The sequence below is a fragment of the Trachinotus anak genome, unplaced genomic scaffold, assembly GCF_046630095.1.
Source record: "Trachinotus anak isolate AG129_WGS33_773 ecotype Australia unplaced genomic scaffold, CSIRO_AGI_Tana_v1 ptg000013l, whole genome shotgun sequence".
NCBI lineage: Eukaryota > Metazoa > Chordata > Actinopteri > Carangiformes > Carangidae > Trachinotus > Trachinotus anak.
This window is the reverse complement of record NW_027273864.1, coordinates 17717918-17745201: the sequence shown is the minus strand read 5'-3', so window position 1 is coordinate 17745201 and position 27284 is coordinate 17717918. Positions and strand designations below refer to the sequence as shown.

Below are 27284 nucleotides of genomic sequence, written 5' to 3'. Positions count from 1 at the left end.
GGCAGGAAACGTCAAAAACAAGATTTATGTTATGTTGATACAGGGTTGTTTGTAATAATGCAACATAGGAGGACAGATTTCTGCATTTGATTCAACCCTTAGCACATTTAGACCTCCATCCTAAGCCTGGATATGACTGAACTGCAGATTAAATGATGTGAACTCTTATGAATTGCACTTATGTGTGTGTGTGTGTGTGTGTCTGTGTCGCCTTTTCAGTGAAAAACAAAGTGTGCATCGTAGGCTACCTCTTGAGTCTGAAGTGTTATGCCACTCAACTGGAGAGTGATTCAGTTTTAATGAGATGGAGGTGAATGAGGAGCTGGCCAGCCTTCATAGACGGAAACAACAAAACAAAACAAAAAAACAAAAAAAAATAAATAAAGTTGATGCTCATTCCTCTTTTATCATCCTCCTAAATGTGGCTGAAGAGAGAGGACGTGCCTTGACAGCACACAAACCCATCACTGTGACTCAGTGGATGAGTCAAACACCTGTGAGAAGTTGGGAACATGATATTTATTCATGCTCCTTCGATGCTGTTTTTTTTTTATTTTTTTTTTTTATTCTTTACCCCTGTCTGATAAACAGCACGCACTGTCCTGCTGTAAGTTCGCTTTCATTATTCTGTTTCGCCGCCGTAACTCACCTCGCTGCCTCGCAAACAAACCCCATACGAAGCACCGTGAGGGTCTGAGAAAGGCGAGAGCGCACAGCGTCGACTCGCCACACTCATTATAGCTGTGGAGCGGCGGAGAGCTGCTGCATGCGTGTGTGCGTGCGTGTGCGTGTGCGTGTGATCCGACGGTGCCACAGCAGCATTTCTCCACTGCTCGTGTTTTCAAGTAGATTTGATTAACTTTCCGAACAGACGCGACCCTGAATGGGAGATGTAGTGCAAAAATATAAATATATATATATATATATGTGTGTGTGTGTGTGTGTGTAATTTATAATTGAATTCAGACTCTCTTGCCTCCCACTCCTGCTGGCAGTGACACACACACACACACACACACACACACACACTCACAGAATCCTCGGAGCATCATTGCTGCCGGTGCTTGTGGACATACTGAATGAGCGCCTGGGCGGCGGGCTGTACTGCTCCGGTCTGTAGCCCTGTGCGCACACGGTGGCTGGCAGGCACAAGTTGGGTGAGCACCGAGAGGAAAGAGTTCGTCAGACTTGCCAGTGCGAGCGACACTTTCAGAACCAAGGACAGAGCCAAACCGCTGGAAACGCAAACATGCTCCAAGTGAACAACATCTGGACTCTGCTCATCACATGAAGCTCTTCACGCTGTCTGTGTGCTGTCGAACTGCTTGTGGAGAGGGGACCTTGCATTTGCATCCGGCAAGATACATCTAGTGCTACAGCCAGGTAAGAGACGATCCCTTGCTAACTTTGATTCTAAACCGGTGGGTCTGATTTTAATTTTATTTTTTTTCTCCTTTGAATCACGGAAATGACTTTGTGTCTGCATTTTCCTGTCCGACGTGCCAGTGCATTTATAACTATTTGCAGCAAAAATCTATCTCCTTACAAGACGTGTCCCACAGCCTCAACTTACCTGACACTAAATATAGTACTGATCACTCATTAACAGAGAAACATTTCCCCTGCATGTGTCTTTATTCCGCTGAAACATCACCTGGCATCTCTGACAAACATTAGTGAATATGTCTTAAAACAAACTGAACTTGATCTAATGGTTTATTGCACTTTATCATTAGAGGATCCAGCACCTGCCTGTGACTGTTCATATTTAGGGATAAATATGCAAAGTTGTTTTTTTCCTGTTGACCAGACAGATTATTCAGCACACTCACCTCACTTTTCTCAAATGAAACTTGCATAATCAAATATAGTACTGGTTTCCTTCCAACCAGTCAGAGCTTTTGTTTTCAAACAGAGCCCTAAACAGTATAATTGCCTCCTGCTATGAAAAGTAATTGGACTGTTTGCATTTTGCAAGGTTCATGAACATATTTATTCAGTGCAGACTATTAAAAACCACACTCATTTGGCACTGAGAGAATTCAAATTCACCATGGCATGCATCAGATTGCTGTCAATTAATCAGATAGGATGTGATGTAGCAGCAAGAGACATAAGTTATAGGAGTCACACAACAATGTCTAGATGAATGCTGTTATCATGTTGTTATTGGATGGTGCCACCATGATGGCCAACAGTCAATAAAAAAAAAAAAAACAACCTGTTTTAGCCAGTCTCATTCTCATAGCTGCACTTTGTCTCTCAGTGTCAGGATGTAATAAAGACAATTTGTTTTACTATTGATAAAAATTACAGGTGGGGTATCAGCACAGTAAAATCATCCGAAGCTTCAACAGACTGACAACCAGATTTCCCTGTGCTATTTTGACACACTGATGCACTCGATCTGTGTTCAAACGCACAATCAGCTGGCTGCCAGCCACCACAGAGGCAACCTAATTCCTTCAGCTGACAAATCCAGGTGGAGGGATAAAGTGTGTCCCCCACTGGAGATGATGTGATGAAGGAAATTGTTAGTGCAGTTATGGGGGCTGCAGTTTTTTTTTCTTCTTCTTCTTCTTTTGTCATTAGTGGTAGATAAAAGTCCTCTGCTTTGAACAGCTAGTTAGCTTCAGATTGAGGATCATCAAAGGTCATAATGTATTTGCCTCAAGACAAACTGGTGCTTGGCCTTTATAAAGCCTCAGTTCTCCAGCATGATGTGAAAATCTGTTGTTGTGTGGTGTCATGTTACATGACCCCAAGTGAAACTCAAGGATGACACTTTGTCCATAATCCATCATGAGGACTTCGTCATAATAATGAGAAGAAAAAAAAAAGATACTCTGCCATAAATTATTGTCTCGACGGTTTTATCTCATGGGACAAGTGCTGTGTTTAGGCTGTTATTACTCAACAGGCTCAATGATTCATGTGCAGTGGATTAGACACTAAATTAAATGTCATGTCATGTAGGTTCAAGTATTCAACAAAAGTGCACACAGGCTTTGTGCCTCACAAAGCTGATAGCAAAGTCTATAAATGCTTGCGGTGATGGTACTGAAATGATCACCACTTTATGTAATCACATTATACAAAACAGTATTAAATAACACATCAGTTAGATTCATGTTGCATGATCATAGAAGACCTTGCCAACTGTAATAAACAGGTAATCAGTCTTTAGGTCTTTCTGCATTGAACTGTAAAACCATCTCTTCAGCTCATTCTCCAGACATGAATGTCATTTAGTTTCTCCTTAAGCACATGCGGACTACGTGTTACAACTGTACGTGCCACTCACCATCACTGCTGTGAGGGACTCTGCAGTGAGTCATACATTACACATTATATACGGACAAGACAATAAGGAATAGTGTTCTCAAAGCATCGTTATGGTAATGTTGGAGAAATCCTTTCTGCGCTGGGCGGGAGTAGAAATGCATTAGCTGACGGTTCAAAGCTAAGTAAAGCACACTGCCTTTTCTTTTTGAACTTGCCTTTCAGAGGGAATATTGTGCGAAGACAGCTTGGGAGCAAGCGACTCTCTCGGCTGCTGCGTGTGAGTGTGACAGCCGTTTCTACATCAAGATAGTCTTAATGATACGATCGGGGCCTGATAGAAGCTACTTCACAACTCTGCAGAGGCTGAGATTTAACGCTCATGCCAGCTGATAATACTGCTGCCATTTAATAAGAGTTTCCAGTAATTGGTGGGAAATATGGTTTTGATAGCTGTATTTAATGTCCACTTCAGACTCTCCAGCATTTATTAGCACTTCTTAAAGGTTTTGAGAGGTTCTTCCGGACCTCCAACCTCACTTTGGCCTAGTTTGCATAGGCCTGTCTAATTGGCTGTCCCTTATTGCACCATTAATTCACACTTTGACCTAGTCTTTGCAGCTAGAAAGCTCCCATCTGCTCCAACAGACAGCACAGAAGAGCAATTAGACTTTTAATGTTGAACTCTTCAACTTACTTTCTCACCTTGGATCTAATAATAGGGCAAATGTGGTGCAGGCAACAACAACAAACACCTGCACCCACTGTCCAGGACACCCACTAGATCTGAAGCAGATTTTACATTACGAGATTACACATTACAACATGTAATCCTCTTTGCTGGATAGAAGGTAGTGGCCCCCCCGAACCCCCCCCACCCCCAACCCACCCACCCCTACCTGATGGGAAAATTCAGCATTGATCACACTTTTTCCTCCCTGGTTCCTCTGTGTTGCTCTGTCCTGCTCCCACTGCTCCTGGGATATCTCAGGATATTCTTCAAATGTCCATCTAAAAAAACACACACACACACCAGATGAACTTCTCTGGATGTAGCTGCAGAAGCTGGTGTTTTCATAGCCTGCCACTGCACACCCCACTGTGTGTGTGTGTGTGTGTGTGGGGGGGCTTCTGTGATCATGGAAAACAGGACTCACTCAGGTTGAATAAAATGACTGTTAAAATATCTAATAATAATAGAAATGATTGTACATTTGGGTCTGCAACTGACACATTTGTATGTAAAATATTACAATCTTAGCAACCACACTGTGTGACAGAATAGGAGAATTCAGTAATGAGCTCTCCATTGCTGTTCTGACTTTCAAATGTGACTTATACTGCTGATACCTGCTGTGATAACGATGTGTTGATAATAATCCTGAAAAGACTGTAAGTGTGAGTGATTAAAGGTCCATCGTCACTATGTAAATGTGCTTAAATCAATATGTTTGCTGAACTTGTTTGTACGTGTGAGGAATGTGATGAATGACGATGTCGGAAGAAAAAGGATTGGCTCCCTCTCTGTTTGACTGAACCTGCCCACTACCCTAATCAGACATCAACACAAGTCCTTCTGAGATCGAAACCTGTAACCTCGACATGATATGAATCTATATTAGCATACATGTCTCACTGCCCACTTCCCTGCAGTCCAACCCTTATTTTTTATCCACCATGTTTCCATGGCAACCCCAACCATTGAGGAGAACCACATCTATGTGATATCTCGGTTGTAAGCTTGGAAATTACGCTTTACTCAAGAGGTGCCTTAAATATCTATAAATGTTTGATGTGGTCACTCAACAGCAGCTACTCTGAGTTTGTCTTTCAGATAAAACTGCAGTGGTTATATTTCACCCCACACAACCACAGAGAGCCGAGTTGAAATATTATCTACTTCTGTTTCACTTCAAAACTCATAAGATTCATAGCCTGATTTCAGCCTCCCGACAAACAGTCTCAGGGTTAGGAGTGTTCAATGATTGGATTCTTTCTCTGTAACATATCTATAGATGACAATAAGATGAGAAATAAAATCTAGTTAGGTAGGTAAAAATCAATAAGAAAACTTTTGAGAACCTTGCAAGACAAAGTTTATGTATAAACTGTCTGTCTTTACACAGTTGTTTACCTTGGTGACTGTTTTAGAGCTTTCAATAACCCATGTGGGCGAAGAGCTGAAGAGGAGTAATGGTACTAATGAAAATCAGTGACAGAGGACAAAAATATAAGCCGTCAGTGGGCGTTTATAATGCACATTTTGAGACATAATGATCATGTTATTACTCAGCTCAGTTTTTCTCCTGTTAGTTGAATTGTATTATCTCCCCATAAATGCTGTTCAACATCAAAAGATAGACAGCTAGATAGATAGATAGATAGATAGATAGATAGATAGATAGATAGATCATAATGAAATAGACTTCATTAGTTGGGTAATCAGTTTCTCCTTTTATTTATTCAGGAAATATCAATCATGCTTCACCCGCTGAGAGAAGACTTCAAAGCGGTCTGCCTCCAGACTCTGTGAGCCTCTGCTCCTCTCTACTTTGACCAGCTGAACCCTACTTGATCCTGCCATGGTGAGTGTAGTGCTCTGCCCCAGGTCGCTGGCCAAGCTTGCCCATTATTGGCCTCTCCACGTGTTCCTGCTGGAGCTGCTGATACCAGGAGTCCTGCCCAGCATCTCCAGATTACCCCCCGCGGCCAAACATGAAATCATCATGGATGGGGATTTGGTGATTGGAGGCCTGTTCCCTGTGCACCACAAAGGTGATGGGATGGAGGACTGTGGTAAGATCAACGAGGAGAGAGGAATCCAGAGGCTGGAGGCCATGCTGCTGGCACTTGATGAGATTAACTCCAGCGATCGCATCCTTCCTGGACTCCAGCTGGGGGCCCACATCCTGGACACTTGCTCGAAGGACACCTACGCTCTGGAGCAGTCTCTAGATTTTGTCAGGGCCTCCCTCACCAAGGTTCAAGATCCAGGCTTCATCTGCCCAGACGGCTCCAGACCCATCCAAAACGAGGTTCCGCTGGCCATCTCGGGGGTCATTGGAGGATCTTACAGTGATGTCTCCATTCAGGTAAATTAAATGTACATGTACTGTATGTGGTGCAAAGATTAGATTGAAGGACATATGCTGATATCAGAATCAAAGTTTTGCACGTAACACTAATAAATGGAAAATCATGCCACTGATTTGGGGATTTCTCTGGCCAGTATCTCTAGAAATAACATTCTTATTGGATGATTCTACATGAGACCTACAATGAATCCCCCTTCATGGATGTTATAATGTCCAGTTTTTTGTTGAAACTGTTTCACAGAGTTGTTGATTCAACTGTATTTTTATACATCACAGAAAATCCACACTTAATTCATTAAATCATTAATCCATCCTGTATGCATTCTGATACTTGGAGATGGATAAGCTTGCATTGCTAATCAGAATATGGACCTACTCACACCTCACACTCCTCACTTCCACAAATACAGATAATAACCATAAAAGCCTTGCATTTCCATTTTACTAAGCCGGAGGACAGAGCCTTCAGTGGAAGAGATTTTGCTTTGGTTGTGAGAGTAAGAATCCACCTAGGATGATTCTGTTTGAAGCATCCACATTCACAGAGACGTCCATCACTTTGTCAGCGACTTCATTTCCGCCTTGCAAAGAAAACTGACCTTTCACACATGTATGAAAGGTTGCCAGAGGCAATGCATCTGAGCATAATTAATTAATTCTGATTGCCGTCACATGTCATAATTACCATGATGCAAAGGGTTTTAGTGCGACAAAGTGTGTAGGAATAATTTGGTTATACTTTCCATTAACTGCGGTTCACAACAGATTCATTTTATGTATACACACACACACACACACACACACACACACACAAAAACACACAAAAGTAAGCTTTTAATTTGTGACAAAGCTTGTAATGAAAGAGCTTAGGAAAAAAACAGGAAACTTTACGCATCTAAAGATAATGTTTATTAGCAGTGAAGTATCTGGCTTTACTTAATGCTTGGTTAACTCACAAAGACTTAATTTGCTTTCAGAACAGCTTACAGTCCAATGATACCAGATTTTTATGCCTGCACCTGTTGCCTGTCTGGTTGGCTAGTTGTTGACTATTTGAGCTAATGGGCATTCACTGATTTCTACTGATTATGCTGATTAGGTAATTCTTTCAAGAACATTGTTATTCTGCCTAATATAGGTCAATAGCTAGAGCAAAGCATTGTTATATTTTCTACATTTTTTTAATTTGGTATTTTGTCATTTTGGGTTTTTGGTGCGTTCTATGATTAACTGGTATGACTATAAATGACATCCTGATATCTTTTCCACCCAAGTTTTTTTCCAATATCAAACATAGATTTGGTTTTTAGTGCTCCACACTCAGCTCTAATGAAACTGCTTTTGTGATTGGATGGTAATGTCATTGGCCCTTCCCCCCAACTATTTTCTTCAGTTGTGACATCACACTGGGGGGTAATTATTAAGTTTAGCTTGTTCAAATGGTACAATTTCACCTGTTTGTGAAACAGCAAGGATCAAAGCATTTAGACAACACCTCTAAGAGCAAAGTCCACAACACCAGACAATTCCTCTTTTCCATAGTTGCCCTCTATAAAAACACAAAGGCATTAATTAGTTTGTTTCGGATCATTGTTGTGATTTGAAACACATCCCTGCATTGAAGCCTATTGAAAAGGGTAACCCTATTAAAAACATGATCTGCTTGCAACAAGTATACATACAGCATGATTAATGCTGGAAATTTTCACACCTGACATTCACTAAGCATTACATGAATATTTAATGTTATACCAAAAAAATAAATAAAAAAATGGTTGAATCACTAGTCATGAATATTTAAGCAGTGTTTATGCATTTTAATGAGCCTACATGCTACTGTATGAAGATGTTAGCCATGTGCAAAGCTGCAGAAAATGCTTGTTTAACAAATGCATGTCAAATAACTCAGTTTCAGATGTATCATGGTACAGTATATGAACATCAGGGTTGATGGTAAGATATGATGGTTAGCAAAGGACACTAGTGTTTCCCAATGCCCACAGAGAAACACCGCTGCATAGGGTGAGGCTGAAGCTTATTAAGTGTAAACCTCCAAAGCATTAAAAGACACATTAAACAGAAGTTTGCCAAAATAATACTAACTGAAATAATAGTTATTATTCAGATATTTTGGAATTGATAATGAATTGCTGCCAATTTATTATTTTTATTTTGGCCCCTTGGGGACAGAGGAAACAATATGTGAATAACATATTATATCCTCACCATTTTAAATTAACATGGCAAACCGTTGTTTATTTACACATCCAGCAGATACAAAGCCACATTGTCATTCAGTGTTGTTTGTGTCCACATGATGAAAACAAGTGCAATATTCATTCTATCTTTCCTCTACTTTTGGTCTCTACCAACTCCTGTGGGAAAAACCTGGCTCTTTAGCAGCTAAATGTTCCACCATGTTCATCTCTAACTGTGTCTATCTGCTGTTGCATGCTGAGCAAAACAACTGCCTGCTGTGCATCAAAACAGTAAACTACACCGAAACTCAATATACAGCTCTGTAAAGCTGAAGGAAGCTGCAGAGTCAGGTGATGATTCTCTGCAGGTTCATCACACTGAGCGATTCTCATTAATTTCATTGTTATTGTAAATATTCATTATAGCCACTTTAAGCTTGTGGTGTGTTACACATTTTCAGTTTCAGTTTTCTCTACAACTGTTTCCTCATCTTATTTTATTTTATTTTTTACATACAGTACCTGGTACTGTGCGCTTATTGGCTAACCTGTTTTCCCATTTCTCTCAACTCATATTAGTGACACTTATTTTGAAGAATTTCAAAATGATAATTATTTTAAAGAATAGTTCAACATTTTTGTTGTTTTCTTGCTGTGAGTTAAATGAGAAGATTGATACCACTCCCATGTCTTTCCATTAAAATAGGAACCAATAGAAAGTCGGCTGTTAGCTTAGCGTAGCACAAAGAATGGAAACGGAGGGAAAACAGCTAGCCCGGCTCTGTCCAAAGGTAAAAACATTACAACCTATATATCTCCCAAATTTACACATTTTATCTAATGTGTTTAATCCATGCACAAACCATGATGAGTGAAAACAATGAGTTGTGGTGTTTTGCAGTATTACATGCCTAGACTAGCTAAGGTAAATATCTCCTATCAGTAGCTTCATATATTCATGTCAGATATGAACCTTCCAGTCCTTTCTAGTGATGGATGTAATCTACACATGCAGTGTTAAAGGCTGTACAGACATCATGCCTTGTGTTTGATAAAGAGTGAGTTGGTTGGCTACTATTTGTAATTTTTATTCTTTGGGAGTATATATGGGAACTACTTATTTTTGAATAAGTTGAGTGCTACAGCATCTGTGACTGTGATTGCCATGTTAATATCTGTTAACAATGCCAGAATACAATCCAGACCTGAATAAATTCTTGCCAGGAGTCTGCAGTGATGAATGCTTCATGTCAGCATGTTGACGCTGAATGGAGAGTCACGCACACTGGGCTGAGGATGTCCACCTTAACATATTGGAATCATTTGAAGCCTCCATTAAACACAGGGCTTCTTCGCTTAGAAAGAAGTGAATAATATAGAGCATCTTCACTCATAATGTTGATGATGTCTTGACAAAAGAACAGCATGTTTTTAAGAAGCGTGAAAAGGACTGTCTGTGTGTCTCCCCATCTGAATGAGTTCCGCGACCACACAGTCGCAAAGATTCAAAAGGAAGCTCAGTGCTTTTGAGTGTTTTGTATGAATTTGAATACATACCTCTACCGTCACTATGCTCAACAGTCTCTTTGTTAGCACATTCAGGGAACTATAATGAATCGAGCTGTGAGAGCGGTGAGAAGCACACAGTGGGATTTTTTTGAGAGGTCACTGGTTTAAACAGCCTCTTTTTTTTATCCCAGAGAAGCACTTTGTCTTATAAAAAGTGAGGAGGATAAGTGCCAGCGATGGTCCTGGGGAAGTTTTAGAGGAGCTGCTTTTCCCATCTGTGGGGTGCATCTCCATTGGCTGGCAGGGATGTGTCCACCTGCGTGTGGAGAGGCGGCTGAGGCTGCCTGTGACAGGGGCCAAGGATGGGATGTGGGAAAGATGGTGGGAGATGAGCCAGTTTCTCCGCAGCCTCAAAGGGATTCTTTCATAATTAGCCCAGCAATATTTAGGAGACTTTCATCATTGTCTTACTCATCCTTGTATATGTTTTTTGTCCTTATTCTGTCTGTTAGCTGTTTAATTTTGTGAAAATCGCCTTGATTGCCATCTGGGATGTTACCTATAGAACTGACCATAAGTGATGACTCACTCCTCACAGTCTACACATTTTACAGTTATGAATTTAAGCCAGCATTATAGAGAACAAAATGTAAAATGAACAATGAAATCATTCTTAAGTAGTCCCACACTTTTCTTTGCAAAAAACATTAATAAAACATCTGTATCCTCAAATCCTCAAGTCCCTATGCTTCCACAGCCACACAATAACAAGCTCAAATTTGCTTGGAGGCATAATCACAAATTGTCTTCAATATGGATAAAAAAAATTTTTTTTTTAGCTTTTTAGCACAAATACACACTGAAAATGTTGCATTTCCTTAAATGATTTAGCACACATATACAAGAAACAAAATCAAGTTTTTTTTCTTTTAAGTTTTGTGGCAATGAAAAACTATGAAATCCTAGTTCAGTAACCTACCTCCTATAAATTTAACATATAATATGGCACTATATGAACACCTTCCCTCAGACGCCAGCGACTGAGAATGTGGTATCCTAAAAATTTAATAAACCAAAATTTGAACTCCAAAAACCACCCACTAAAATCCTTCAAGACCATAAGACAAACTCTGTCTCGCCACTGCTGCAGCTGCTGGGAAGGTCCTCAGTAATTAGAGGTTATAAGTTCATATCTGTCCTGCCTCACTGTATATTGATATTTAATATTTTTGGTTTGCGGTGGTTTATTGTGTCTGTTGATGTGTCGTGCAGAGGAACTAGAGAGGGCTTTGTCTTTATTGTGTTTCCATTTTCACAGAGTGTGTCGGGTGGAAAAAAAAAAAAAAAAAATCCTGCTTTGGTGTTAACTTCAAAAGGGTCTTGTTTATCATGTGATGTTATAGCTGAATCCCCCCACCTCTCCTCTCCTTGAAACTGTTATTTTTGAGCTGGAAATTTTAGCACATTCGGAGAACACAGCTCGTCTCACTAATTAGCACATCAGAACGTCATTCGTAGTGAAGGGAAACACAGTGATGGCTGGGAGGTTGTTCGGAGTCAGGACCCACACGGTCAATATTATTGCTAGCCCATCAATTTCCCGATGCGCCTCTCTTCATCTTGTCTGTCCTCTCTGTTTTTTTCACACGGTATCACAGGAATAAATAATCAGTCTTAGCTCAGAACCTGTGGCTGTTATTCAGAATGGTGTGGTAGGAGCATTGCTCTGCGATCTCAAGAACAGTTGGACTTATTGGACTTATCAAGCTTATTTCATGAGTGCTGCAGGCTAGAAGTAATATTTAAAAGCTTTAAGCTAAGCAGATGATAAAGAGCAACATTTTTTTCAGATGTGTCCCTGAACTCTAGAGCGGGTCCAAAGGTTGCTCTTGTGGTGAGCATTGTTTTGCTGCTGGATGGAAGTAATAGGTGTAGATTTAATGTGAGGAATTGCATCTTCCTGAAATAGCCTAGTAAGCACATCTACATACATTTCTTTCTGCTGCTGCTTTCCCAGCTATGCAAGTGCTAATATTAAGTCTGGATCAAACGCAACTCTGATCCATGTCTGCGTGCAATATATGGTCTTATGTGTGAAACTTAACTATTTTCGTGTGCATCTCCTGCTTTCATGATCTTAGCATTTGTTTAGGTCTTTATTCTATATGAGTGTCTGTGTGTGTTTATGTCTGTGTCTGTGTTTTAGGTCTGTGGCGATGATGTGGGTTATTTGGGTGGGCGGGTGTCTATGCAGCTCTCATAAAGAACACTGGGTTTGCTTGTAAAGAAATGTGATATATTAATACCTTGCCTTGTCTTGCCTAGCCCTGCCTCCACTAATGAGATCACATCAAAATCCGAAGGCTACTTAAAAAAAACGTTGTAAGGTTTCCCTTATTTTCAAACAGTACTTTATATTGCTCCACCCACTGTGTCAACCCTGTCTCTCAGAATTTACAAAACTGTTTTTGCCAATTATGCAGTGTTTTTTTTTTTTTTTTAAATAAATGATGTCTACATAGGGAGGTGGTTGTTGTGGATGGCAGGCAGGCGGGGGATCCTGAGTCCCATCTGCTGTTAGGTTTAGGGAACAAAATCGCTTTGGCTAAGGCAAAATTGTGGTTTAAATTCTCAAGTCACTGTGCACTTTTTCAGTATAAAACCCAAAACCATACTCTTTCTCTTCATATTCATGCAGATACTGTAATGCAAAATCAGATATTTTGGTGAAAACAAATGCAACACATTGTTAGTGAACATTTTACTGATTTGTTCAGCATCAACATTTCAGATAAATTCATTAACAACATTTCCTCATTGGGCTGATAGAAAACATAATCTAATTGGCAATGTTTCCTTCAACCTTCCTTCAAGCTTTGCTGTGTAAAAATGTAATCTCTAAGAGACTGTAAAATTAATGGAATAACCACATGTTCATATAAAATTGCACCAATTTGTTCGCAGCCTATTTAAAATTTATGGAGGTGCTGCTTCAAATCAAAAATAATCCCCATCATTTGTAGATGCGTAGGTGGCACAGGCTATAGAATGGTCTAAACTGCTATTGTAATGATTTTCCCTCACTGGCAGTGGGTGTAAACAAGAAAATATCAAGATGAACCTGGAGCTGAGCAATCAGGTGAAAAAAATATGCAAAGGAGCAAATGCATCAGAGGAGTACAGCACTGCAAAGTTGCTCCAATTTCATCCAATTTGGATGAACAAGCCCTGGATGGAGAGAGCACTGCAATCGCACTGAAGAACACAGAGTTCACACTTGGTGCTTCAGTCCGCCCCAAATTATGTCAGAGAGGACAAAGGAGATCCAAGTGGATGAGCACAGAAAATGCACCTATAGTGCACGAGCAGTCAAGTCACACTGGTGTTCTTCTGTTTCAGCTCAATCCACTACAGTGTGATTTATGCTGTTTCCACCCGAAGACTGTTAAGATCAAAGCTCAGACTGCATACATTTAAATAAAAACAAAACTGTCATTGCCTTTCACTACTGTTTCTGCCACACAAGTCATGAATAACTTTCAAATGATTGGATTGATTGGATGAACTGATGCTACTTCACATAGAACGTTTTTAGCTTTATCAGCATGTTTATTATTATTATTATTATTATTTCCCTCCTTGCTGCATTTTTGCGTGATTTGCCTTCTCATCTGCACAAATTGAACGTAACGCAAGCTTGGCACAAATAATTTAATTTAATTAATATTATTATAGACATGTTGAGACATGTTGCCTCACAGGTTTGGTCAGTGTAACCTGCTTGCTCATTAAATTAAATGTGGACATTGGATCTATTTCACCCATGTATTTAGTTTTGTAGTCAATATTTTGCTATCAATTTAAAGTTACATTTTACTTTTGCAGTTCAAATACATTATATTAAATCCAACAGCCATGTGCACTGCATATATTATTCACAACATGTATTTCTGGACCTTTGGTGAGTGGCTGGGTTGGTGCGCCGTACATCCTGAAGTTTCACTCCACATGTCATGTACTGTATCTACTGTAGGGCTCAGCTTGACAGGCACCTCGGGGAAATACAAATGGACTTTCCACATTGAAAGAAATCATGACAGACACATGAGTAAGAGGCTGCCCATGTTCCAGCTGTCTCATGTCTTCCCTCCATTCTTCTACTCTTTTGAAGGAACACTGGTCTTAAATCCCATAAAACCGTTGCTCACGGTGCATCTCATGCACCTCTTGGCAAGCATCAACCTAAAGCTAGACTACAGTAGAGTTTATGGATTCATGAGTCTTAAGACTAAGATCTGAAGATCTTACAAATTTTATCTGCAATCCAGCATTCATACATTCAGGAATTAGTTTCCTTGTTAAATTACAACAAACCAGCTTTGCACGCAGAGACTCTCGTGGACATTAATGTTTGAAATATAAAATAATATGACATAATCTATAATATTGTAATACAATCTAATTCATCTCAAAATCTCATAACAATACAAGTAAACAATGTGGTCCAGCTGGTGACAACATAGAAATACCTATCACTGCCTTATCAAAGTGATAGGGTAAGTGGAAGTGAAAGTGGTTTTTAAGCATTAATGTTGTTAGAGATCATTTTGTTTGAAGATGTTTTAAAACATTATTTGTATTTGTATTTTTTATAATTACATTTTTTACCAAAATTTTACTGTTTGGCAAATAATTTGCCAGCTCACTTGCAATAGCCTATGCAGTCCACCAGTGGGTCACAGCCCACAAGTTGGGAACCACTGGTCTAAATATCCCATTTATTTACACTTTGGTGACAACTAACCTAACTGAATAGTTGGGACAAAGTAATGCTTGATAATAATGCTAATAACAATAATTCTTATCTGGATAACTCTTTCTTTTTACATATGTTGACATATGGTATTTATACAGTAATATTAGTCCCTGTGTAAAATATTATGCATTGACTGCCCTGTAGAGTATGTTCTCTATTATTAGTTGTAATTTTGAGACTTTGACTGGATTGTTTCGGTTTAAAAGAACACTGACAGTAAGGAGGCATACATAAGGTTTAGGGAACATTAAATAATGGAACCAAAATAGGATCTTAACTGTGTAGTGTACTGTAAATATACCTCTATCAAGTATTACCTTTGAGTTTCTGTATTTGGATTTTAAACCATGAAGAGCATCTGAACGATGCTTTATTTGTTTGCTGTAGTCATGATCCACACAAGCTAAAGTTTATGCCTTCACAAAGGATGGGTTCAGGTTAGGGTTATAGGTATGTATTGGTTATGATTAAAGCTAATGTAAGTCTCAAATAAACTAGTGTCAGTCAAAGTGTCAGCAAAGCGCCTGTACTACTACAGAGGCGGGACTTAATTAATAAATGAAACACAAGTTTTGAGTGTTTGATGTCTCATGCGCTGAGAGCTAAGTCACAGTATGATACTCCTGAGCCCGTACTGGGTGTTTTTATCTGACTTGGCGATGGAGAAAGCGAGAGGGAAACACTGCATGAGGACGAACAGACGGTCACTGTCACACACTCCAGTGCCGTCCTGAAAGGTGCACTGTCAAGCTTCTCCAGGAATCTATTGATGAGGCTGCACAAGGAAACTACCTTATTACCATGCAAGTGTGACTGACTGACTGTCAGTCACATACGTTACCCTGCTGGATACAAAACACTGCATATATCCCAGGCAACATAAATGAATCAGTAGCTTTAATCAGGCTTCCCCGTACATTTTCAACAGAAATCACATCTCTCAGTGGGTAATTTGATGAGACCTCTGCCCTATATTCTACTAGAAACAGTGGAGAGGACTACTGCTGCGTGCACTGCGCTTGTCTAAATACATCATATTTACTCCATTCATCCCCTCAAGAGCTTGTAGTATGGCTGCATTTTCTACTCTTGTCTGTAGGGTGTTTTAACCAAAGGAGGTTAAGCAGATCAGGGTTAATGTCAGTGATTTATGATGCAAAACTGAGTGTTGCATTTACAATGACAGTAGTCTTAACTGTTTGTCTCAGTCCAGTAATAGATTTTATAAATGCTTCACTTTATATTAAGAATTGTGTTATAAAATGAGAATGATACGAGAAAACTCTTAAGGAAAGTAAAAAGAGGAAACAAGCCAAAGAGTCTAAAACTTTGTTGGGCTGCACTTAAGGCCAGTTTATGCTTCTATGTAGAACTGATACCATAGGTATGCTGTTGATATGCCATAGATATGCTGTACCCTACTCCCTAGACATGAATTCACACATTGAGGTGAAGAAAACCACAAGTAGTAGCATAACATTTCCTCCTAGCATGTCTCTCAATGGTCAGACAAGCACAGAAAATTAACCCTGTACTTCAACCTGTTCAAACTTGTATATACAATCTCCTCCAACTTCTTCACTCTTTTCAGTGTTGAGGTAATTTTAGTAATTGTTCAACATTAGTTCAAACCCCAACCCCAACCGCTCAGTTTCAGTCGCCACAGTTTGAAATACAGAGAAAGTAACTCAACACAGTGGCACAAAAACTCCACCATGTCCGTATGATGTAGACACACTAGCGCATAAGTCTAAATGCTCACAACAGCATAGCCACTTGCGTAGGCTACTCTTATGCATAAACTGATCTTTAGACACAGCAGTGTGTGTGTATGTAGTATATATATATATATATATATATATATATATATATACATATATATACATATATACATATATATACATACATATATATGTGTGTGTAAAACTGCATAAATATACATGTTAGCAATCCAACAGGTTTTGAAATATTTCAGCCTGAATTAAAGTGGTGGACCAACTGGCCGACCAACTTTTCCATCCCTGGAGCCATGCTGCTAGCTTGGATAAAAAAAGATTGTTGAGTTACACGTTCAGGGTATGGATCACACGCAGAAAAAATGTATCCTAGTGCACAAACAGTACATATACTATATAAGTGTAATTTATGATATCACAGAAAGTATTAATAGCTCTGTTTAAAGTCTCATGGTTTGGAATGAGTGATCTGTAAGAGAGGATGGTAGGCTGCACTGAACAGGACTTAGAGTGAGAGTCGAAGGTTCCAATTACATCCAGGGGGGACGCCATTGTTTGGGAAGCCTCCAGGCATACAATGATGCCTGAGGGAGGAGGTAGTCATATTGAAGCTCATGGGTATTCACTAATCACCACTGCATCTCATGAGGAATCCTGCAAAATGACAAGTTTTAGCCAGCTCTCTGTCAGAGGTTGCTCTGTAATGATGTGTGGGAAAATAATTGCCATGATTTTATGTTATGACTCAAACAGAATCATTATAGCAGGTCTATGTCTGACATGAATGTCTTGCTGAGTTTTCAGTCAGAAATTATTATCCACCCCTGCTGAGCTCAGTATCACCAGCTATCACCTCCACAAGGAAATCAATATATTTTTCTGTATAGGTGCAACGTTACTTCTGGCAGAATCTGTCAGGAGACTTAACAGCAAAACACACTGATGAAATTCTTATCTCTGTGTCATTGTTGCTGTTGTTATCTGGCACTATCTTTGAGGGGATTTGACTAGCTGCACTAGCTGCTGATGTGGATCCCTGACAGAGTAAAGAGGTTGAGATAGAGGAACATTGAATTGTAGCTGTTTCCTCTGCCAGTCTCAGTCATAGTCATAGTCATAGAGCTCAAGCACATCAGACAGCAGCCCTGAGCTTGAATGGCTTTACGTCACCTATGACCAGATGGATATCTTCAAGTTAAAAAGCAAATTAAAAAAACTTCCAAAAAAATATTTGGAAAACTTGAAATGCAACATTTTGTTTAAAAAAGTCAACTTTACAGACTTTTATCATAATTATGGTGTATTCTTTCATTATGAGGAAAAACATGACCTTACTGGACTAAAAAACTGGCCAGCCATCATAGGTGCCATTTAAACCACATCGAGCAATTGTTATGCTATAAGCTGCACAACCATATGCAACTACATCAGTCTAAAACAGTAAAGCGGTTATTATTGGTATTTTATAATATCAATGGATCAAATGAATATGTGCAATGTGAAACCCACCTCTACAGTTCCCCTTGGCTCTAGTTGTATGAGATATTTAAGCTCAACACAACAAAGCTAAAAAACAAGACTAGGTCAAAACCTAAAATAGGACTGGACTGCATATGGTGCAAATTTGAGGGTGTAGTTGAAAACTCTTGTGGAACCACTGTAAACTGATCATTGTGTCATATTTCCATTCCGCCTAGTGTCAGCCAGTTTTAGCCATTTATCCCATTTGCATGTTTTTCTGTGTCTGTTGTCAGAAAATGAAACAAGTTTGAACTATTGACTGAAATACAGCCATATAAGAATACATGTTAACATCCAAGTCATTCCCAAGCTGCTGCCCTACACTGTGAAAATCCTGATGTTATTAGTGACTTTATAACTGGCATTATCTGACAAAATCACCAAACACATAAATTAAAGACAACGACTGTGCCGTGATTTCAGCTATATTTACTTGTAAAATGATCACAAGAGACAGAATATCAGAGAAGAGACAGAATATCAGCCTCCCCCTCCGTCTGGGTAACAAACTGCTGCTGCGCTTCTCTGCCACTCACTGAACAGAGTAGAAACAGTGAGAGATGAGCCTTTCGCTCACGGCGCAGTGGCTATCAGTCAGTCATGGGCATTCGCGTTTATAGGTCTGGCCCTGCTGTTGCGGTCCAGCCAAAAATCAGTGAAAAGAGAGCAAGAATTCTCACAATCCCACTATAACATCATCACCAACAATAATATCCCAACTACTGTGACTGATGGTATACCATGTGTATTAACTAACCTACAGTATCTACTGCTAAAATGCCCCAAAAAAGGTGTAAACTTAAAGATTCTAATCAAATAATGGTTGCCGAGGGCATTCTTGTGAGCAGTATGGGTGCTTACCATGTAATACCATGTCTTTAGTTTAACTCCAGTTGGGAACCCTTTATGTTTGTCATCCTCTACCATGACTCCTGTCTCTACCTACTGTGAAATTAGATCCAATAAAGGGAAATATCTATCAGAAAAGTAATCTCAAAAGTAATCATAAATATGTGGCTAAAGTCTTTGGAGGTATGAGATGAAGCTTCATGACCATATAAAACCTAAAGTTTCCCTCTTGTTCTCCAGGTCGCCAACCTTCTGCGACTGTTCCAGATCCCTCAGATCAGCTATGCCTCCACCAGTGCAAAGCTCAGTGATAAAACCCGCTACGACTACTTTGCCCGCACCGTGCCCCCCGACTTCTATCAGGCCAAGGCCATGGCTGAGATTCTGCGTTACTTCAACTGGACCTACGTCTCAACAGTAGCATCAGAGGGTGACTATGGTGAGACTGGCATTGATGCCTTCCAGCAGGAGGCCCGCACTCGTCAAATCTGCATTGCCACCTCGGCCAAGGTGAGCCGCTCTATGAACCGCCAGGGCTATGAGAATGTGATCCGCTCCCTGCAGCAGAAGTCCAACGCCAAGGTGGTCATCCTGTTCACCCGCAGCGAAGATGCTCGTGAGCTGCTGGTCGCTGCTGCTCGCATGAATGTCAGCTTCATCTGGGTGGCCAGTGATGGATGGGGAGCGCAGGAGAGTGTGGTCAGGGGCAGCGAGACCGCAGCAGATGGTGCTTTCACCATTGAACTAGCCTCCTACCAAATTAGAGAATTTGAAGACTACTTCACCAAGCTGAACCCGTACACAAACACAAGAAACCCATGGTTTAAAGAGTTCTGGGAACACCGGTTTGGCTGCAGCCTCCAAGAGCATGGCTGCAGTGAACACAGCCTGCGAGATGGAACGTTTGAGCAGGAGTCCAAGATCATGTTTGTGGTAAACGCAGTCTATGCCATGGCTTATGCTCTTCATAACATGAGGCAAGCTGTGTGCTCCAACACATCCAAGGTCTGTGATGCCATGAAGCCAGGTAATGGCAAACGCTTCTACAAGGAGTTCATCCTGAAGACCAAGTTTGAAGGTAGGAATAACAATCAAAGGAAACAGAAGTAAATGCTTGTCCTGTTATGTGCCTTTTTTCATGTGAAATTAATTTTTCATTTCCAAATAGCTATGAATGGGATTAAATTCATTGGGAATGCTTTAATGTAAAGCAAATGTGGGTTGCAAATAGGCATGGTACTGAATTAAGACTTCAAATGATTTCCTCTGCAATCTACATTGAAACAAGATTTGTAATTATTCAATTAGCAGGAATAATCCATGAATTAGCATGGAGAAATCAGTGGGAGGGGAAGCTATCCAGGACATACTATTCTGAGAATATGTTAATGAATGAACATTCATATTTAGATGAGCTGAGATTTACAGCATTTTACTACCTCATATACCAGCATTTTCAATTTTTTGTGTTGTCATATTAATGTTTCTTAACCATTAATAAAAAAGACTACAATATACAGTACTATGTGTTGTGGTGGCATACAGTAGGATATATATGGTAATTCACATGATATGACATTTATACTTATTAATACTGTAAACCTATGAATATTAGCCTTGCTGTATTTGTGCTTCCTGTCAGCTCCATTCAGACCTGTAGACACAGAGAACATGGTGCGCTTCAACTCTGTTGGCGACAGCATCAGCCGCTACAACATCTTTCACTACCACAAAGAGGAGGGTAAGTTTGTCTACAAGAAAGTCGGCTACTGGGACCAGAACCTGACCCTGAACACCACCCTAGTGTCTTGGCATAGCCTACTACCACCAACCTCCCAGTGCAGTGACCCCTGCAGGAAGAATGAAGTAAAAAGTATGCAGCCTGGAGATGTGTGCTGCTGGATCTGTATCCCCTGTCAGCCCTACCAGTACCTGCAGGATGAGTTCACCTGTGCTGACTGCAGCTTTGGTCAGTGGCCTCTGGCTAACTTGACCGGCTGCTATGATCTGCCTGAAGAGTACATTCGGTGGGAGGATGCCTGGGCCATTGGACCTGTTACCATCTCCTGCCTTGGTATACTGTGTACTCTGTCAGTAGTGGGCCTGTTCTTCAAGCATAATGAGACACCTGTGGTTAAAGCAAGTGGACGTGAACTCTCCTACATCCTCTTGCTGGGCGTGCTGATGTGCTACAGCATGACCTTTATCTACATCGCCAAACCTTCTACTGCTGTTTGCACTCTACGTCGACTAGGCCTCGGCACCTCATTCGCAGTGTGTTACTCCGCCCTGCTAACTAAGACCAACCGCATCGCTCGAATCTTCAGTGGGGTGAAGGATGGCGCCCAGCGGCCGCGCTTCATCAGTCCGGCTTCCCAGGTAGCAATCTGCGGTGCACTTATCTCCTGCCAGCTGCTCGTGGCCGTAATCTGGCTGCTGGTGGAGGTGCCAGGGGTTCGGAAGGAGTCAAGCCCAGAGAGGCGAGACGTGGTCACCCTCAAGTGCAACAGCAGGGACTCCAGCATGCTCATGTCACTCACCTACAACTGTATCCTGATCATCCTCTGCACTGTCTATGCTTTCAAGACACGAAAGTGCCCTGAAAACTTCAATGAAGCCAAGTTCATTGGATTCACCATGTACACCACCTGCATCATCTGGCTCGCTTTCCAGCCCATCTTCTATGTCACTGCCAGCGACTACAGGGTAACTATATATTTATAAAATTATTTTTATGTAGTATTTCTAACATGTATTTCTAGAAACTTCTCCAGCCCACTCTTGTGGAAAAATGTAAACAAGGTCTATAAATGACTATCCCTTGTGTGTCTGCCGTTCCTAAAGAAGAAGGTGTCACTTTCACATTCCATTTGATCACCTTCACCCAGACTCATGAAAGACCGAGCTTTCTCTTCATGTGGCTTGAAGAATCTTTCAAGATGAGAACAAAGATTCAGAAGGCAGATGAGACCTGAATACACAGATGGAAATAATTAACGACTGTCAAACTGATTCATTGAATCACAGCATTACTAAATGTTTAAACTAAACTAAAATATTTAAAAAATGTGCTGGCTCGCTTAGTGGCTATTACATATTAGTGGCTATTACATATCTGCTTCCGAGTTGTCACATGGGGATAAAGTTTTGCAAGCCTTAGCCGTTACACAAATGTCTAAAGGCTAAATGTAACCTGCATCACACGAATGCAACAACGAATAAATGGGTTGAATATACATAACTATTACTTCACTTGTTTGTGAGGCTGCAGCGGGACATTTCATTTACATTTTATTTTGCACAAGTATAAAATGCATAGCTGCAAGGACGAATTAATCCATTTCACCATGCAGTGTAAAGTAAGACAAACAAGACAAAACATTGGGCGTAAAGCTGACAAACCATATAAGTTATGAGTGCTGGTGCCTTAGGCAAATTCAAGGGTACTGCCTCAGCATTTAGCCTGGGTGTGCAACAAGACCTTTACTGCGCAAACAGATGGGGGGGGGGGTCTAGGATCACACAAGCTTTGTATCATCATGAGGTACCTCAGGCTTTGCACGTCTGCAGAGATCAGATCCCTTACCTTTCCTGATTCCCAGTGGGATTTATGAGACTGGCAAAACATTGTGGAGTATAAGGCTTCATACTGGAGAGGCAGCACACCAAGTAATTGAAAGAATAAGAAGTTTGGCACGCAACAGAGACCTCGCTGCTTTGGCTCTGTGTGACACCAGTAATAATTTCTGTGGTTTCAGTTGCCACGTTCAAAATTAGGGTTGGATGGCACAGAAATATTCTAATGAGAGAATCTGCCCAGTGACTGATCATGAACTCCAGGTTTCACAGATGGTTGCAGTTATGTTCAGAAATCTTCCTTCTCTATATTTCAGTAAAAGCCAACATCGAGTTCCACAGGGATGACATATGCCTTTAGACCTTATTTCAGTCATCTAACCAAAAACCCAATTAAAAAATGGCCTTGTCTTGAAGTCTTTGGTCTTTGGAATGAGGGAACCAGAAGTACTAAAATGCTAACTAATATCCGGGTTTCAGGACTCATTTCTGCAGCATTCTGTTATCATTATAGAAGTAGTAATAGTTCCTGCAATATGTCCACCATACTCTTACTGTTAAATGGATTTTTTAAAGATGAACTCCAGTAAATTAAAATTCTGAATCATAAAAGACCATGCAAATATCTGTTGAAAAACTATAATAATATGAATTTAATAATAAAAGACAGTAATATAAACGTAATAAAAGTTTTAAAAAGGCACTAAATAAAGCATAAAATAAAGAGTGTGACCTCATTCTCTTTGCTGTCAGTTTTAAAGGAAGAACACAGTAGGGTTTACACAGTGCCACAGCATGTCCTATTGGTGCTTAATAATTATTTATGTCAAAAGCTGTTAAATGGAAATAGCTGCTAGAAAGACACTGTTATGGCTGAAAGAGATAAGGAGCTGCAGACAAAAGACAACTGAAGTAATATTACCTGCAGTCCAGGTGGTGTTTTCATCAGTTATTTTTGAAACTAAAATGTGTGAGGACTTCTAGTCTGCCGTCCTGTCGTAGTGCGGTATGTTTAGCAGGGATTTCACTTCATGCTGCGGTTAAGCAAATAGAAGTTCCTGGACTGCAGGGGTAACCAGTGGGGAGGGAAGAGATGGTGCTCAGGAAGATGACCCCAGCAGTCAGCTCACATTAGCAGCTGAAATATGACTAACAAGAGCCTGACTTTCCAGGACAACCAGCTGTGCTTATCCCACATTTTTTCTTCTTGTCTCATATTCATGCACATACAAATACAGAATTAGAATTGCTAACATACGTAATTGGAAACTTCACACATGCATACATAATTTAAAATGGAAATGTGGCTAATAATGTGAGACTAATAACTTTTTTGTGATTGAGAAGAGATAAATACAGTTAAAGTGGCAAAAATCTATATTTATATATAAAAAATAGAACTACAGACTATGTGAAAGGGGTTGTTCTTAATGATGAACCCACAACTCCACACGCCTGAGAGTTTTAGCTTCTTTCAGCTAATTGTTTTGTTTTTTTTACATGGAAAAACAAGAAACCAAATCAAAGTTTCAGTCATGATGTATCCTGAGATCTAAACAAAAAAAAACCCCCATTAATTATTAATTTTCTCTTTTTTTTGTGGACTTGAGATAAGCTGTGACTCCCAAGCTGAGCCTGGCTGAGGTGGTAGGATGAGGAGGGAGTATTTTTCAGAGTGCTGAAACACACTGATCTGATAAAGAGTATGTATGGTGTAGGGTATAGAATATACAGTAGGGCTAAAATAAACAATTACTATCATTACCATTTAATCTGCTGATTATTTTCTCTATTAAATGCTTGATTGTTTGGTCGATAAAATATAAAAAATATAAAATTATATAATATACTATAAACAATATAATTTAAAAAATGTGAGAAAACGGTTGGTCAAAAACTGGTCACAATGGCCCAAAGTGGCATCTTGAGATGTCTTATTTAGTTTGACCATTAGTCCAAAACTGAAAGATGTTCTGTTTACTATCACATGAAACAAAGAAAGAGAGTAAATCTCATTATTGAGAAGCTGCAACCAGTGCCTAATTGACATTCTTGCTGCAAAAACTTACTTAAAAGTCAGTTATCAAAATACTTGCTGATTAATTTTCTGTTGTTTGGCTAATGGCTCGATCCATTAATAGTTTCAGCTCTTACATACACTATTTGTATGTACAGTATATATTAGTTAGTTATTATATAGTAAGCAGAAAAGGAAAGAATAAAACTGTGAGTGAACTGGTTTGATCAAAGGCTACAGTGAAGTAACAGGTGTATTTGTGTGGGTGTGGGGGGGGGGCAAGTGGCCTTTGAACAAACTTCATGAGTCCTTTGAAGACAAAAGGGAAAAGTCTAACTGCTCACTGATGTATTGACCACCACACACTCCTCTCTCCTCACAGGTGCAGACCACCACCATGTGTATTTCCGTCAGTCTGAGTGGTTCTGTGGTTCTCGGCTGCCTCTTCGCCCCCAAGATCCACATCATACTGTTCCAGCCCCAGAAAAATGTGGCCACACTCAGAGTCACAGCCAATCGTTTCAGCGCCACAGTGTCTGCTTCTGCCTCTGCTCCGAGCTCCAGCTACTCTAAAGGTAGCTGCAAATATCCAGAGACAAACACCAGCAAAAAACTATCTGAATAATAAACGTGACTGACTGGAAATTTAATCTTGAATTTTGATTGCATTACAGAAAGATTTTTTTTTTCATATTACTTAATTAAACAGGAGCTTAAGCAAAGAAATCTGAGAATGAAAACTGGACATTATTGAAAGTTTCTTTCTGCTTGTTTCTCTGGATTTGCATCAGCCTGGCTAAGCAATTAAAATGTTTCCTCTCTGATTGGATAAGAGCAAGTCTTGTCTAAGGCGTATGAATAAACTGACAAATAATTCACAGCACAATCTCCTTTAATAAACACAGACACAAAGTTTACATAGTGCACTCAGTGAACCTTTTTTTTCCAGAGTTAGGTGAGCTCAAACAGCTTGACTCAGAGCTTTTACTTGAGTAAAAGCACTGACACAACAATGTATAAATACTCCATGACAAGTAAAAGTCCTGTATTTGAAAAAATCCCTTCAAAATATACTTAAAGTATCAAAAGTATTTTTTACACAGGCAGTTTCCCTGTGGTGCTTATATTGTTATATATCTCTTATGGATTATTGGGTAAACCTTGAATTTACAGGCCATTAATTATGTAGTAATCATTCATATGTAAGTAAAATTGTACCATTTGTTGATAGTAAAGTCTGAGCAATTGTAAATGCATTATTAAGTAGTTTAATCCCTATCTGTTGTATTTTATAAACTCATTTCTGTAAGTAAATCGGCAAAGTAGAGTTTCCAAAATAATGTAGTAGAGTGAAAAGTTCCTCTTCCGTGTAGTGGGGGAGAAGTACCATAAAATGGAAGCACTCATGTAAAATACAAGTACCTCCATATTGTACTTAAGTACAGTATTTGAGTAGATTTTTACTTAGTTACCGTCCACATTTTTAAGACCATGCGATCCACCCTACTCAGCACAGACTGACCAATATAATCTTCCTCACGGCCTTTATCTCTGGTTCACAGTTGTGTTTCCAAACAGTGAAAAACTCCTGCCTGGCTAACATCGCTGGTTTTATTCTCCCAGGATCAGCCTCTAACTACGTGCCAGCAGTTTGCAATGGCCGCGAGGTGGTGGACTCTACAACATCCTCTTTGTGAAAACAGGTTCCTCTCTAAGCACAAGAGACCATCCCACCATCAGTCACCCCTTCATCAAACAGGCCTGCGTATGACGGAGCCCCCATGCCATCCAACATGCTGCTGCGGAGAGATAACTCTGTCTGGGTGGACTGAGTGACAGTGGCCAGCGTAACTTTGACTGTGAAAGCTAAATGATGTTCCCTACAGAGAGCAGTATGTATGAAATGTAAAGCCTTTTTGTATAGATTTATTATGCTGTGATCTCTTTGGTTTACAGATAGATGTGATTACATGCACTGTGCCTTGTCCTAAAGAGTCTTGTTGTCAAATGGGTGGTTGTGAAGCAATAGTGTTACACAAAACAAAAGGCTGTTCTTGTCCTTAGAGTGCTGTGAATCTATCCAAATGTTTTAGACAATGAGAAGAAAAAATGCTATGAAATAAATTTAGCCATTTCTGTTAAAAATATGTGATTAACCATAGTGAACGTAATGAAAACTAGGCAACTAGACAATATAAAGGACATGTGTTAATGTAGACTGGTGTAACAGTGTGTGCTTTCTTGTAATTTATGTAAATAAAATGTTTTTTTTAATATTAAAAGATTAAACATCACAATGTTTGGGTTCACACTTGCAATTCTTGACACTATTCAAACTAAATGCAGCTATTCAGAGACAACAGTAATGAGCTTTTTGCACACAGGGTTTGAGTTTTTCCTCTTCGAAACCAAATTAACTTACTGTTTTAATTGAATCAGCTCATGGAACTGCTTATCATTTTACTGAAGTAAAAAAAAAAAGTGAAAACTGTTGAAGATGTTAAGTTTGCGTTAACTTTTTTTTTTTTAACAGGTGCAGCATGATTTTTAATTATGTTCTAATACCAAGACTTGTATTTGGTGCTCAGCTCTCTAAGCTATAACCACTGATGTAACTACTAGTTGAGTATGTGCAATTATACATGTACAGTGCCTATAAAAAAATATTTATCCAAGTTGGACTTT

The 27284-nt window shown here is 39.8% G+C and overlaps 1 protein-coding gene across 2 annotated transcripts; it reads left to right on the top strand.

Annotated features, from left to right (window-relative positions):
* Window positions 1–1053: 1053 nt before the first annotated feature.
* Window positions 1054–26896, top strand: grm2b (glutamate receptor, metabotropic 2b). Of its 2 annotated transcripts, XM_071494440.1 has the most exons (7): window positions 1054–1383; window positions 3508–3562; window positions 5750–6374; window positions 19247–20084; window positions 20649–21712; window positions 24982–25174; window positions 26223–26896. In XM_071494440.1, the coding sequence occupies exons 3-7, from the start codon at window positions 5865–5867 to the stop codon at window positions 26294–26296; spliced, it is 2679 nt and encodes an 892-aa protein (XP_071350541.1). In that variant the 5' UTR covers window positions 1054–1383; window positions 3508–3562; window positions 5750–5864; the 3' UTR covers window positions 26297–26896. The 2 variants fall into 2 exon arrangements, with proteins under 2 accessions (XP_071350541.1, XP_071350540.1); XM_071494439.1 differs by lacking the exon at window positions 3508–3562 and having other exon boundaries at window positions 1071–1383.
* The last annotated feature ends 388 nt before the right edge of the window (window positions 26897–27284 follow it).

Coding starts and splice junctions, on each gene's coding strand:
- grm2b (XM_071494440.1), top strand. CDS start 5,865: ATGGTGAGTGTAGTGCTCTGCCCCAGGTCGCTGGCCAAGCTTGCCCAT. Junction 6,375..19,246: donor ACAGTGATGTCTCCATTCAG/GTAAATTAAATG, acceptor CTTGTTCTCCAG/GTCGCCAACCTTCTGCGACT. Junction 20,085..20,648: donor CCTGAAGACCAAGTTTGAAG/GTAGGAATAACA, acceptor GCTTCCTGTCAG/CTCCATTCAGACCTGTAGAC.